Source organism: Callorhinus ursinus, unplaced genomic scaffold, assembly GCF_003265705.2.
Source record: "Callorhinus ursinus isolate GAN/ISIS: 27379988/994484 unplaced genomic scaffold, GSC_fseal_2.0 scaffold25, whole genome shotgun sequence".
In the NCBI taxonomy this organism is placed as follows: Eukaryota; Metazoa; Chordata; class Mammalia; order Carnivora; family Otariidae; genus Callorhinus; species Callorhinus ursinus.
This window is the reverse complement of record NW_027397087.1, coordinates 7930906-7945375: the sequence shown is the minus strand read 5'-3', so window position 1 is coordinate 7945375 and position 14470 is coordinate 7930906. Positions and strand designations below refer to the sequence as shown.

At 54.9% G+C, this 14470-nt stretch overlaps 2 protein-coding genes across 5 annotated transcripts in view; one reads left to right on the top strand and one right to left on the bottom strand.

Moving 5' to 3' along the window:
• SPINT1 (serine peptidase inhibitor, Kunitz type 1) lies at positions 1-13184 on the bottom strand. Of its 4 annotated transcripts, none has more exons than XM_025884489.2 (11): positions 12998-13157; positions 12175-12714; positions 4345-4472; positions 3979-4117; positions 3716-3886; positions 3513-3539; positions 3059-3184; positions 2901-2951; positions 1567-1737; positions 1275-1352; positions 1-931 (listed from the first exon to the last, which is right to left on the bottom strand). In XM_025884489.2, exons 2-11 carry the CDS (start codon positions 12632-12634, stop codon positions 699-701), a joined length of 1584 nt encoding a protein of 527 aa, XP_025740274.1. In that variant the 5' UTR covers positions 12635-12714; positions 12998-13157; the 3' UTR covers positions 1-698. The 4 variants fall into 4 exon arrangements, with proteins under 4 accessions (XP_025740274.1, XP_025740275.1, XP_073732913.1 ...); XM_025884490.2 differs by having other exon boundaries at positions 12929-13012; XM_073876812.1 differs by lacking the exons at positions 3716-3886; positions 3979-4117 and adding an exon at positions 1968-2118 and having other exon boundaries at positions 12998-13184.
• The window catches only part of PPP1R14D (protein phosphatase 1 regulatory inhibitor subunit 14D), a 25215-nt gene continuing 23583 nt past the window's right edge, over positions 12839-14470 (top strand). The window contains exon 1 of the mRNA XM_025884574.2: positions 12839-13005. The gene's annotated coding sequence lies outside the window, so the exon portion shown is untranslated. The remainder of the gene's footprint in view (positions 13006-14470) is intronic.

Genomic DNA, 14470 nt, shown 5'->3' with positions numbered 1-14470 from the left:
TCACAGAACTAACCATTTTATTACACTGTGGGTGGACTGGGGCCTGGGGCAGGCAGGGGAACGGGCAGGGGTGTGATGCCTGAGAGCCCTGGGGCATGTGGGGAGGATACTGCACACCAGGTGCCGCGGGCCAGGCCAGGCCAGGCCAGGCCTTTCTCGGGGGAAGGGAAGAGGCAGCCTCTTTCCACTTCTTACCCATCCCCATGGCATTAAATAAACAAAAAGCAACTCTATACAGCACAAAATATACAGGGACGTCCTTCCCCCCAGCCCTGGACTGTGCAGGGTGGGAGGGCCAGCTCTGAAGGGCACGGCCGGGGGTGGGGGGGGCCTCCAGCTTCTGACATTGCCCCAGGCCCCTTCCCAACGCCACAGGGTGGGGACAGGCAGCTTTGAACAAGAAACAAAATTCCAACTTCTTCTGAAATCCTAGGCAGACAGGTCCATCTGTGCGTGGGACTCTGGGCTCAAAGGTTTTCTGCTCTTCCCAGACCCTGGAGCTTTGTCAGGAACGAGAGGCCTAAGCTTAGCTGAGACATCTCCCAGAGGGGCTGGAGCCCTGCCTCAGAAGCAGAGTGGGCCTGGGAAATAGCCTGGAGGAGTCTGGTCCCAAAGTCTTCCCCAGCCCAGGCTTCCATCTTGGCAAGGAGGAAGCAGGGCCAGGCAAGAGCCGGAAAGAGCCTGGGAGAGCCCCCGGCTCAGAGGGGCCGGGTCGTGTGGTTATAGACCAGGTGCTCCGTGTCCTCTGTGGTGGAGACTGTGGAGCTGGCAGGGGTGGGGGGTTGAGGGTGGTGGTTGTGGTGGTGGCGGCAGCCGTGACGGTGTCTGTGGAAGCCCTTTCTCTGGTTCTTGAAGAAGCAGTAACCCAACAGGGCTATCACCACCACGATGCAGGTGACCAGGAGTACTGCAATGGACACCTCCACGGAGCCTGGGGGAAGAAGGGGTGTAATGGAGGAGAGCTCCCAGGGCCCGCTCAGCTCTGATGCCCACCCCCCCTCTGCGCAGAAGGGACCAAGTCAAACGGATGCCAGGTGTGGAATGACCTCCAGCGTACAAGCAGCTGGGCTCCGTCAGGAGCTCAAGGAAAGGCCCGGGACTGTGACGGCAAACACATGACACACACTTTACTGTGCTTCCCTCCTCTGCCTGTGGCAAGTATCACCACTGACTGTGGGCACTCTGTCCCTTTAGCCAACCTCAGGATCCTTCTCAACACAGTTTTCAGCAGTCACCACCAATCATGTGGAGCTGATCCTTGAAAGGATACCTACTTGTCCATGAGAGGGCAGACCAGGGCTCACGTATGTTAGGAATGGGGCTTTCCCGCCGCAGACCAAAAACATCCTTCTCTACAAAATGATGAGGAGAGAAACAAGTCACTACTCAAGGCTCTGAAACTCAACTGCTCCTCAGTGCCCCCAGACCACCCACTGCCCCCCTCCGCCACCCCCATTCCAGGTATTCTGATGATGAACTGGGACCAGCCCAGGCCTTGGGACAGAGCAGAGTGCTCTAGCTAAGCCCTTCTCCTCCCCGTCTTCTGCTCCCCACTGCCCAGCTCACTGGAGATGCCACGACAGGACGCAAGACACTGCTGCTCCTCCTCAAAGTTGTTCTTGTTGCCGTGACAACCACCATAGGTAAAGCGAGCGCAGCGCTCACTGAAGGGGTTGTAGTACCAGCGCGGGATGTTCTCCAGGCAGATCCCTGTGTCTGGCAGGTCCACACAGTGCCCTGGGGGGTACGGAGCAGGCCAAGGGGTGAGTGAGTCCACGGGGGGCCTCCCTGCCACCATCCACCAGGCTCCACGTTGGAGGGTGCTGCTTGCCGCGTCCCACCCTGCCTCACGCTGAGACTCAGTGAGGGCCTCAGGGGGCCCCAGGAACAGCTGGCCCTTCCACACTTTTGCCAGAAGCAAGGAAGACAGATCCTGGACAACGATTTTAGGCACAGAAATACCCTACCTTGACTCACATAACTTTTTTTTTTTTTTTTCCAGTTTTCTTTCAGCTTTTCCGATTGTGTCAAGGTCTCAGTTTTCTCTGCAGCACTGGACGGTCTATCTTTTAACAAAGAAGGCTCAGGGTCTGAGCCCTGGCGAGCAACAACGTCCAGCTAAAATTTATTAACATTGTTTTATTATAGTTATTTCAATAGTTCATCTCGATTTGTAGCTTGTAACAGTGGCTTGCCATTTATGCTAGTGATATGAAATTTCCTTTAATACATTAAGTTTAAAAAGTACTTGATTTTGGGGCGCCTGGGTGGCTCAGTCAGTCAAGTGTCTGCCTTGGGCTCAGGTCATGATTCCGGGGTCCTGGGATCAAGTCCTGTGTCGGGCTCCCTGCTCAGTGGGGAGTCGGCTTCTCCCTCTATCCCTCCCATTTGTGATCTCTCTCTCACGCTCTCTCTCAAATAAATAAATATCAAAAAAAAAAAAAAAAGGCACTTGACTTAGGGGCACCTGGGCGGCTCAGTCGGTTAAGCATCTGCCTTTGGCTCAGGTCATGATCCCAGGGTCCTGGGATGGAGTCCCGCATCGGGCTCCCTGCTTGCTCACTAGAGAGTCTGGTTCTCTCTCTCCTTCACTCTCTCTCTCTGCCCCTCCCCACTGCTCATTCTCTCTCTCTCTCAAATAAATAAATAAAATCTTAAAAAGAAAAAGTACTTGATTTATAGGAAAAATGGTAAGTAAATAAAATCTCAGGGATATGCAGGCATGGTTAAATCTCCGAAGGTGTTCAGAAGAGGATCCAGGCTTGGGAAACACCAGGCGCCCGCCAGCTTTCTACCTGCACCTGGTGCACCCAGTGGGCCCCTCAGGCGCCCTGGGGCACTGCGTGAGCATGGCAGTGCCGGCCTCTGTCCCAACCCAGGGGACCCGGGGAGGAGCTCACCTTTGTCACTGCGGAAGTGGATGTTCTGGAGCTCCTCGAAGCCACTGGTGTCTGCAAAGACGGAAGGTCAGAGGCGCGGGCCCCAGAGGGCTCCCCCAGGGTGCGGGTGTGCGGTCAGGCCCCCCGCGGCCCAGCGACCCTGCCTGTCCCAGCCTCACATTTCTCACAGACGGCCTCATCGGAGGCATCGGGGCAGTCAGCCGTGTCATCACACTCCAGGAAGCTGTCGATGCAACAGCCGTTGCGGCAGCGGAACTCGGTGGGGTGACAGGTGCCAGAGCACACTGGGTGGGGCGGGACGGCGTTAAGGGTGAGGTCAGGCTCGCGCATAGGTCACCGAGTACCAAGACTCCATCATCTACCTGGCCTCGTCTACCCCAACATGGCATTATGACATGTCCCCTGCTCCCCTGCCGGCGCCCCCGCTCCCCACAAACCCCCCTACACACAAACTGGGCAGATCCTGGTAGGGTGCTGGGCCGCAAGGGGTGGGGCATTTGTGGTCCTTCCACATCCTACGAGGGCAGGCATGGCTGGGCAGAGGCAGCTGGGGCAGAGACAAAGACATGACCCAGCAGGGGTGAGGGGAACAGGGAAAGGAGCAGAGCTCACCTGGCCCATGCCTGTCCAGTGAGGGACCTGGGAGAGAGAAAGCAGATGCGTGAGAGGAGCTGGGGCCAGGTCCCAGCAGGGACAAGCTGATGGGGGCGCCTGGGAATGAAGGACTCCCCCTGCCCACTGCCCTGACTGGCAGAGGGACCATCCACCCTGGGGGAAAGACACCTGAGTCCCAAAGCTGCCTCGTAAAGGCCCACCTTGCACATCCCGGCAAGCTAGCTTGCACTCCTCTTCCCGAAGATAGTTGTTCTTATTGCCCAAGCAACCTCCGTAAACGAAACTCTTGCAAATCTGTTCTTTGGGGTCGTAGTACCAGCGGGGGAAGGAACCGCGGCAGCGGCCCACCTTGCTGGATGCGAGGCAATATTCTGGGGGGAGGAAAGCTTGTGAGGGGCCCCTGTGGGGCCCCATCAACAGAGGGTGTTGGCTCCAGGTACTTCTTCCCCACCCGCTCCCTCACCTTCTGTCTGCTTGGGGGACAGCACAGTAACTGTGACGTTGGTCATGCTCTCTGGCTGGTTGGAGTCAGCCGCTGTCAGCTGGAACAGGTAGGTGCCTTCCTTGAGTCCCCACAGCTTCACCTGGTCCGGCTCATTCTTCTACACACAGGAGGTGCCATCAGGCTGGGACCCCCGATGCCCTGCGGCTGCCCGAGCTCCTCCCAGCCACATAGCCACCCCATACGGAGGGCAGAGGGACTTGGTAGTAAATGGATCCCCAGCTTCTATCCACCCCACCCATCTGGAACCTCAGGTTGGCCTGTGGCCCTGGAAAGGGGGCCCTAGAGAGCTGAGGTGGGGGTCAGAGAGCCAGCCCAGTGTCTCACCTCTACTCTGACATCCGCGTCACCTTGCAGTAGGTACCAATCTGTGTTCTCCACATTCTTCAGCACCAGGGGTTCCTGGGGCTGTACCTTCAAGTCTATGCCTGTCCACACCTTGGGGATCCGGGACCCTGAGGGGGAAGGTAAGGTCAGGTCAACTCTCACTGAGTGGACCAGAGCTCTCCTGAAGTGGGTGAGCAACATGGGCCACATGGCAGAGGGAGAAGAAGGCTCCTCACTGAGCAGGGAACCCAACTTGGGACTTGATCCCAGGACCCTGGGATCATGACCTGAGCTGAAGACAGATGCTTGACCGACTGAGCCACCCAGGTACCCCCAAAGGCATTTTTAATGTAAAACCTGCTTTTGGAAGCAAAATATGGAACAACATGTGCCATTTGATCCCAATTAAGGAAAAAATATACATGGGAGAGGAGCTTATTCCTATTTTCTTTCTTTCTTTTTTTAAAGATTTTATTTATTTATTTGACAGAGAGAGAGAGACAGCGAGAGAGACAACACAAGCAGGGGGAGTGGGAGAGGGAGAAGCAGGCTTCCCACGGAGCAGGGAGCCCGATGTGGGGCTTGATCCCAGGACACTGGGATCACGACCTGAGCCAAAGGCAGACCCTTAACGACTGAGCCACCCAGGTGCCCCTCCGATTTTCTATAATAAGCAGGTACCTGTGCTAATTGCTTTAAAAAAAAGTTAAAGTAACAGTATTTTTGAAAAGCCAAATAAGTAAATATGTAATTAACACTATTACCCCTCATTCTGCTGGTCTGGATTGCTACTTTGAAGCCCAGCCTGGTAGAGGTCTGAAGCACAGAGTCCCTGGGCAGCGACGTGGCAAGCCTTGGTGTCCCAGAGCATGTAGTCACAGGAGGAGGGTGCCTGCCTCCCCTTACAAGGGGTCTCCAGGGAATCACACCCTCCCTCAGCCTGACAATGCCTGTGCCCGAGGCTTCCACCAGTCTCAAGTTAGGGGCTGGGGAGAAACAAGTCCCAAGCACGATTCCTGCCTGTAGTGGGATGAATGGTGGGACCCAAAACATATGCCTCTGTCTAATTCCAGAACCTGTGAATGTGACCTTATCTGGAAAAAGGGTCTTAGCAGAAGTAACTAAGTTAGGCATCTCCATATGAGATCATTCAGGATTAGCTGGGTAGGCCGATGCAATGACACACGTCTTTATAAAAGACAGAAGAGGAGAAAACAAAATGAAGGGAAGCCGGGTCAAGAGGGAGGCAGAGCCTGGAGTGATGCGCCAGGAGCTGGAAGAGGCCAGGAAGGATCCTCCCCCGCTCTTCAGAGAGACTGCGGCCCTGCCAACACCTGGATTTTGGACTTCTGGCCTCCTTAACTGTAAAACAATAAATTTCTGTTGTTTGAAGTCACCCAGTTCACAGTACTTTGTTTCAGCAGCCACAGGAATTGATACACTGCCTTTGAGGGGACTCCAGTCCAATTGGGCAGATGAGATTGAGCACCAGGAAAAACATGGGAGAAGAGACCCACCAAGATGAAGCAACGCGTGGTGCGTGTCCAAGACAAGGAAGTGGCCACGCCAAATGGGGAGAGGCCACACCACAGCAAGTTAGAGGAAGGAGGGAAGGCTTTCCGGAGAAGGGAGAAAGGATTTTTTAAATTCTTTTGTTTTGGCTTTTTTTGGGGGTTGCTTATGGGAAAGAATGTGCTGTGCTATTGGTAACAGCAGAAAAGGTGAGCAAAAGCAAGGAGTTGGGAATTTGCAAGGCGGGTCTGGCGGACATGAAAGAGGCCAGCGGGGTGAGACATGCCTCAAAGGGCCTCAATGCAGAGCCAGAGCATGCAGACACAGCAGAAGTGACATTCAAATATTTAACAACTGGGGGGCGCCTGGGTGGCTCAGTCGTTAAGCGTCTGCCTTCAGCTCAGGTCATGATCCCAGGGTCCTGGGATCGAGTCCCACATCGGGCTCCCCGCTCAGTGGGAAGCCTGCTTCTCCCTCTCCCACTCCCCCTGCTTGTGTTCCCTCTCTCACTGTGTCTCTATCTGTCAAATAAATAAATAAAATCTTAAAAAAAAAAAATATTTAACAACTGGGCTACAGGAAGGGGCCATGAGTAGTGGTAGAGAATTCTGGAGGCCACAGATGCATCAGACACTGACCTCCTAGATGCATGAGCGAGGTCCAGGAGTCTGAATGCAGGGGCCCTCCTGAGCTCCAGGCCACAGCGAGGGAGCCCTCTGTCCTGAATTACTTTATTTATTTATTTTTTTAAGATTTTATGTATTTGTTTGTCAGAGTGAGAGAGAGCACAAGCAGGGGGATCTGCAGGCAGAGGGAGAAGACTCCTGGCTGAGCAGGGAGCCCAATGTGGAACTTGAAATCCCAGGACTCCGGGATCATGACCTGAGCCAAAGGCAGACGCCCAACTGACTGAGCCCCCCAGGCGCCCCTATCCTGAATTACTTCTAGGGAGCGAGGAGGCCAGTGAGTGGACCAGCGCAGCAATCCAGGGCACACGCGAAGGGAGTAGTTGGAGTTAGAGGGATAGCTAAGGGAATGGAAAGGAGGATGTGAGAAGAACGCTAGACAGACACTTCAGGCTTCTGTGTCTGACAGGCACTGAGAAGTGGGAAGGAAGGGTCAGGGTGCAGACAGAAAGGAAACCCAATCTAGAGGGAACCTGTGGGTTCAATCAGAGAAGTTGAACTTGAGGGAGGGAAGACCATTGAGAGAAGTGACCAGCAGGCAGCGGAAGTGTGCATGGGAGCACCTGAGAGGCCAGAGTTGGAGAAAGATATGCAGTTGGGTTTATTAACAAAGCTGCCAAGAGTTTAATGTATGCTGGCCACGACACATCATCTATCCGCATCATCTGCAGTAGGAGTTGACAAACTATGGCCTGCAGGCCAAATCTGGCCCACCACCTGTTGTACTTTTAAACGGTTGAAAAAAATCAAAAGAATAGTATTTTGTGACATGGGGAAAGCACCTAAGATTCAAATTTGTGTCCATGAGTTGGAATATGGCCTCACCTATTCGGTTACATATTGTCGATGGCTGCTTTCGCGTTATAAGAGAGTGGAGTGGCTGGAACAGAGATTGTATGGGCCACAAAGCGTAAAATATTTCCTATTTCAACCTTCACAGAAAGTTTGCTGACCCCTGATCTATGTTACCTACCTTCCTAACCATCCTGCCACAACTGCATTCTTGCCCCTTTCCAGATCAGAAAATTGACACCAGAGAGGTTCAATGATTTGCCCAGGGTCACTCAGTTTTTGAACAGCAGAACTGGGATCTGAACCCTGGTCTATCTGACTCCATAGCTCTTTTCTAAAACACCGTGCTGCTGGTCACCCATTTACTTAGAAATGTGATTTTGATTGCTTTTTATAATCTCAGGGTTGTTTTTAACTTAGGTAGTACATATATAGGATAAAAAATTCAAAAAGTACAAAAGAGGGGCGCGTGTGTGGCTCAGTCAGTTAAGCATTTGTCTTCGGCTCAGGTCATGATCTCAGGGTCCTGGGATCAAGCCCTACATTGGGCTCCCTGCTCAGTGTGGAGTCTGTTTGTCCCTTTGCTCCTCCCCTCCTGCTCATACTCTCTTTCTCTCTCTCAGATAAATAAATAAAATCTTAAAATTAAAAAAAAAAGTACCAAGGGGGGGAAAAAAAGTACTTAAGAGTTGGGGTGCCTGGCTGGCTCAGTCGGTGGAGCATGTGACTCTTGATCTCAGGGTTGTGAGTTTGAGCCCCACGTTGGGTGTAGAGATTACTTAAAAAGTAAAATCTTACCCTCAAAAAAGTACAAAAGAGTAGTGAGAATTAAATCTTGTCTTTTCTTGGGCGCCTGGGTGGCTCAGATGGTTAAGCGTCTGCCTTCGGCTCAGGTCATGATCCCGGGGTCCTGGGATTGAGTCCCGCATCGGGCTCCCCGCTCAGCGGGAAGCCTGCTTCTCCCTCTGCCTCTCCCTCTCTCTCTGTCTCTCATGAATAAAAAAATAATCTTTAGAAAAAAAAAAAAAATCTTGTCTTTTCTTAACCTTCTCTCCTTAACCTCTCACGTTCATCTCGCCAGATGCATCCATTCTTACTATTTTGTGTGTGTGTGTGTGTGTGTGTGTGTGTGTTTGTGAATATCAAGAGAGACAGTATTCAGTTCAGAAGCATGCAAGTTCTCCTTCTTGTTTTTCCTACAATATGTTTTGGAAATCATTCCATAGCAACATGGAAACAATTTCCCCCTTTTTTTTTGGTTGCACAGTACTCATTATATGAATGCACCATAACTTACAACTTAATTAACCAGTACACCAGTCTCCTCTTGATTTAGATTCTTTTCTTCTTTCTTCTCCTCTTCCTTCCCTACTAAGAACTAAACCATATTGCTTCAGGTTTATTATTTTTATTTATTTATTTATTTTTTATTTTTTATTTTTTATTTTTTTTAAAGATTTTATTTATTTATTTGAGAGAGAGAATGAGAGATAGAAAGCACGAGAAGGAAGAGGGTCAGAGGGAGAAGCAGACTCCCTGCTGAGCAGGGAGCCCGATGCGGGACTCGATCCCGGGACTCCAGGATCATGACCCGAGCCGAAGGCAGTCGCCCAACCAACTGAGCCACCCAGGCGCCCAGGTTTATTATTTTTATTAAAACAGCATTACCATATCCAATTATAGGATGTGTTGATGGACATTAGATTGTTTCCAATTCTTTGCTATTATAAACAATGCTACAGTGAGTAACTAGCTGGTAAGTTGGTTTATACACATGGAAGTATAGCCGCAAGATGAATTCCTACAAGTGGAACTGTGTTGAGGGTTATGTGCATTTACAGGGCTTTTAAACAAGTTTTTATTTATTTATTCATTTAAGTAATGGCTACCCCAAATGTGGGGCTCGAACTCACCATCCTGAGATCAAGAGTCGCAAGCTGTCCCAACTGAGCCAGCCAGGCGACCCGTTTATGGTCTGGATGGATATTGGCGAGCTGCCCTCTACCAAGGCTCTACAGAGTTATGTCAGGCGTTAAGAGTGAGTTGAAAGGAAGAAGAGAAGGTAAAGAGACACGAACGCTGGCGGGAGGCTGAGTCACTGAGATCCCTCTCTGATGAGGCAGAGTCACAGAGGGTGGACCCAAGGGGGAAGGCCAGGACACACAGTGACAGTGAAGGGATGGGAGGGGAGAGCGTCCACAGAAAAACATGTCAGATGCAGGTGCAGAGGCCTAGAACAAAGAGAAAAGGAGGCCCTGGCTTCTAGGGGTTGCGAGGGAAATAGAACCAGAAGAGCAGGAAAGAAAAGCACCTGTCGGGACCAAACCCGCACACTGGTGGCTTGGCTGGCAATCAGTAGAGGGTCCAACAGGGGCAGCTTTCTGGGGTGACCTCTGAGAGGCAAAGCCATGGGGGTGCCTCCCTCCTTACATTTTTCAGAAAGTCATCAGGTGAAGACAAGATCCCCTGGCAGTCTACCTAGCAGACAGACAGGCTAGCCTCACCAGCCCTGAGGGTGGCAGTGGACAGCAGAGTGATGGAGTGACGCGTCAGGCCTTGGGCCCACCAGCAACATCCACCCAGTCCCAGGCCCTGGGAGCAAGGGGCAGATGCCCCACCCTACCACTCCCTACTTCCTAGCCCCCAAGAGGGCAAAGGGCCAGAGGGGCAATAAAGCCAGCTCCTCCCCCAGCTGCCAGGTCTCCAGGAAACACAGACTCCACCTCCTAAGCCACTCCTCCAATAGAAAGAGTGGGAGGGCAAGTGAGGGGAATGAAGGAAGGAGCAGGGCGCCCCAGGAGGCCATAGGAATCTGGACTGGACTGGCCACAAACAGGGAAAGGGGAGCAAGCCAACCCACCCTGGGGAGGATCTCTCTACCACATGCAAGAATCAAAGGTTTAGATGCCCCGAGCACCTGCCCACCTTGCCTGTCTTGGTCCTTCCGAGCCTCCAGGATGGCTTTATCCAGGCTCAGCTGAGAATGGACTCCTTGATACCAATAGCTCCCCCCACCCCCCAGAGCACTGCAGCACCCTTAACATGGCTGGGAGCTCGCACTCAGTTCACGCCCTACCCAGCTCCCTCAGTGACCCAGGAAATCCCCACTCCACCCTGTGTTGTGCCCAACAGGCCAGTCTGGGGTGGGGGTGGGCGGGCTTCCAAATGAGGAAGGCTGGTCCCAAGACCATGGAGCCCCATCCAGTTCATCTCCCTGACCAGAACCCAGAGTTTTAGGTTCTGGCCCTGGAGTGGGACTCCCATGGACCCTCTGTCAGAGCAGGAAGGCACAAGCAGCTCAGGTCAATTAGTGTCATCACCACCTACACCCTGTGCTACTTCCTTGCGGAACAGGCTCAGGCCCTGGACCAGTGGGATTCAGGTGGCCCAGCCTGAGACGGTGCCCACTCTCCACCTCCCCCACCCAGAATTCCCATCCCACCTCTCCTCGGAGAGCCAGGAGAGCTACTGGAAGGATAGGGAGAAGAGTAGGTCCTTAACCTGAGAGAGGCTGGCCCAGGAAAAAGCCGGACAGTTTCTTTTCGACTTTCCGGAATTGAGACCACCCCCAGACTGAGCACCAGCCCAGTCCTGGCCCCTGAGTTCCGCAGTCTCTGGTTCTATTATCTGCTGGGCTATCTTGGGTCAGAGTGCTGGGTTTCTACCAAAAAAGATGGTCTTGTGCAGAAAAACAGCACAGGACCTTGGGAGATCCTGCCTGGGTTGAGTCCCACGTCTCACATTTACGGGCAATGCTATCCTGGGTAAATGATTTAACATGGGAGTCAGTTTCCTAATCTAAAAAGTGGGCTGACGACTAATAGCACCCTTTTCAGAAGTGGTTGTCAGGAGGCCGAAGTCAGAGGAGAGTGGCCACAGCAATCAGTCAACTATCAAGTGCTAACAGAGGTTATCAGCTGTGACCCATCCCTGCCCTGGAGCCCCACCTGGCCAGAGCAGCAGGCAGAGAAAATGGGGAATGAAGGTCTCTGGAGGGGCCCTGATCCCAGCTCACTGCTCAGTCACAGGAGGAAGGAGGAGCCCCCACTTTGCCCTTATCCCTGGCAGTAAACAAGGCGAGCAGACCTTGTAGCTTGGCTACCACATCCTCTCAGCTGGGAGAGCCCTGCCTGGCTCACTGCGTACACACACCTGCCTGTACAGCTGACATCCCTCCCGGACCAGGTACACATACCACTGGGCTGACTCACGGGCAACCCTCCTCAGCCCCACCCCAGAGCCTCTGGCTACTGTGCCCACAACACTGCCCCTTCCCCTTTTAGGTCAACCCCTGACTGGGCTTGTCCTTTAGCATCTGGAGTCTGGCGCTTTTCCCCAGACCACCAAAAGGCCAACAGGTGGGAAGAGGGGGTGCAGACAGATGCAAACCAATCCCAGCCCGGCAGTAAGGGAGCAGACTATTCTACCCCAGGCTCACTTGACAGGGCCTCAAGGTGCCTAGAACAGTGCTTGGCCAGGGGTGCTTAGCTAGTCACCCTGCGGCCTCCAGACAACTCACTCCCTGACTTGGCATATCAGGGTCAGCAATCGGGAATCGCGAGGAGCTGCCTCCTCTCTCCCAAACACATATCCCAAAGCACCAGCCCATTCAACATCCTGAATTCCGGACCCAGAGTCTGGGCTCTAGAATGTTACCCCTCCCCACTCACGTAGCCTGCCCTTTGTTTACTGTTTTTACTGCCTACTTCTAAGGAGGAGTCGGGGCACAAAGAGACTGCCCTTCTTACTGCTTTCTGATGCTCGCCTCCCCCAAGACTTCATAACCAGCCCCCTTGCTGAGTCTCCCCAAATCCATCCCACCCGTTCCCCTCGTCCTTACCGCCAAAGCCCTGGGTCCGCAGCTCGCGGTAGGAGTGGTAAACCTCCCGCTTGAGGTAGTTGATGAAGCCCTCCCTGGGCGCGAACTTGCACACGAAGTTCTGCTCGTAGAGGCAGTTCATTAGGAAGCAGGCGGCAATGGCGTCCTCCCCGCCGTCGGGCTTCAGCTCCACCAGCGCCAGGTTGCAGTTCTCGGTGGTGCAGCAGGCGCGCACGCAGTCCCAGCCGCGGCGCACGGTGGGGGAGCCCAGGAACGTGGCCCCGTTGCTGACCGAGGCCTCGGTATCGAGCACGAAGGCAGGGACCCCGGCGGTAAAGCGGTCCAGGCAGGGGCCTCCCGGGGGCAGGCCGGGGGGCGCGGGCGGCGGCCCAGCCTCGGTGCCCAGGAGATCGATCGCGCACAGGAGCCACACGGCGACTGCTGGGACATGGGCTTGGGAGAGGCGGGCGCAGGCCATCATCCTCCCCGGGGCCGTCGCCCTTCTCCCCACGGGGGTCACCTTCACTGCGCGGGCCTCTGGGCTCCGAGGGTGCTAGCGATCTGAAAGAGGGGAGGGGATGGGGGAGGAGACACACTGGATCAGCCGGACACTTCAAGGGAGGCGGTCCAGCCAGGAGTAAGTCGAGGGGAGGGCTGGGGAGCACCCCGCGCGCGGGGAGCGAGGAGGGGTACGCGGGCCCAGCCCTCCCACGCACGCTCGGGTGAGCCGGCCGCCCGACGGACGGCCAGATGGACGGCTAAGGAGCTCCTGTACCCGGCCACACGCAGCAGCGCCGAACAAAGGGCCAAACATGCTCCGAGCCCGCTCCGGGGCCCGGGTTACCTGCGCAGGTGAGTGGGGTGGGGCCGGGCCTGCCGAGGTTCCGGTCCCGGCTTCCTGCGCGGCTGCGGCCGCCGCTTCCGCCCCGGTGCGGGCTGCGCTGGGACTCGGCCACCTCCTCCTCAGGTTTCTGGTGAAACTGAGTCAGTGCGGCCGGGGCGGGGCGGACATTAACCCTAACACCGCCGGCTCCGCCCACTCCCGGTGCGCCGCCGCCAGCCCTGCCCTGCCGAGCTCCGCGGAACGGCCGCGGGCCCCGACCTCTCCCGCGCGGGCTGCTCTCCGCAGGGGCTCCGAGCGGCGCCCCTCCGGGCTGCCCTATCGCGGCCCCGTGGAGTCCAGCCTCGCGGCGGGGCCCCGCGCCCCAGAAGTGCAGCCTGATGCCCGGAGGCCCGGACGGCCGGGACGCGGCAGCGAAGTCGTCCCCTCGGGGGTCGGGAGCTCCGGGCCGGCTGCCTCCGGCCTCCCTTTCCGGTCGAGGCCATCATTCCCGGCGTCTGGCCTGAGGCGGGGTGAAGGGGCTGGGGGCGGGGGTGGGTGGGGAGGAGGAAAGCCCTTTGCAAATGATCTCGCGGGCGTCGTCAGCCCTCGGGGAAATCTTTTCCATCTCGTGGCGGGAAGAGATCCCCCGAAGCTGTGGGGCTGCACCTTTGATAACTGGAATCCGGAATGCCTGCTCCAGCGTCACCGCCCCTGCCAGCTCCGGGAAGCCCTCCTTTCTGTCAGAGTGAGCAACTGAGGCGGTTCCCTCTTCCACGCTTCCCTGCGGGACCTAACAGTGGTTCCATTGCGTTTGAGGCCCTTCCGTATCTTGTACCAAGGCTTACATTCAGGTCTCTGTCGGGGCTGAGTCCCTGTTAGCTTACTGGTCTGTTACCTCGTCCCCTGGAGCACAGGTTCCCTCTTCTCTCCCACGAAAAGGGTGCTCCTGGTCAAGAGCTGGCCACCCTCTTCCAGTAGAATGCCATCCTTGGAAGCTAGAGGTTCCAGCTCACCAGAGTAGTTGAGATAATGACCTTCACAGAACCGTGAGTTCCTTGAAGCCGAGAGTGAAGGACTGCCCCCCCCTTTTTTAAGATTTTATTTTATTTATCTGACAGAGAGAGAGAGACAGCGAGAGAAGGAACACAAGCAGGGGCAGAGGGGGAAGCAGCCGAGCAGGGAGCCGGGATGCGGGGGCTCGATCCCAGGACGCTGGGATCATGACCTGAGCCGAAGGCAGACGCCTAATGACTGAGCCACCCGGGCGCCCCAAGAACTCCTCTTAATAGACCCTACAGAGCAAGTAATGCTCTCCCAAAAAAGAGATTGCACACCTTTTCACAGTGACTTAACAAACCCCGCCCAGTGGAACGTTCTTCCTGGTTTCTTATCTAGAGTAGCTTTACCTACTAGGTCTTGTAGCCAACCCTTTGATCATTTTCCTTGCTGAACTGCAACATCCCCCAGCTGCCTACATTATGGGTGTTGGGGTGG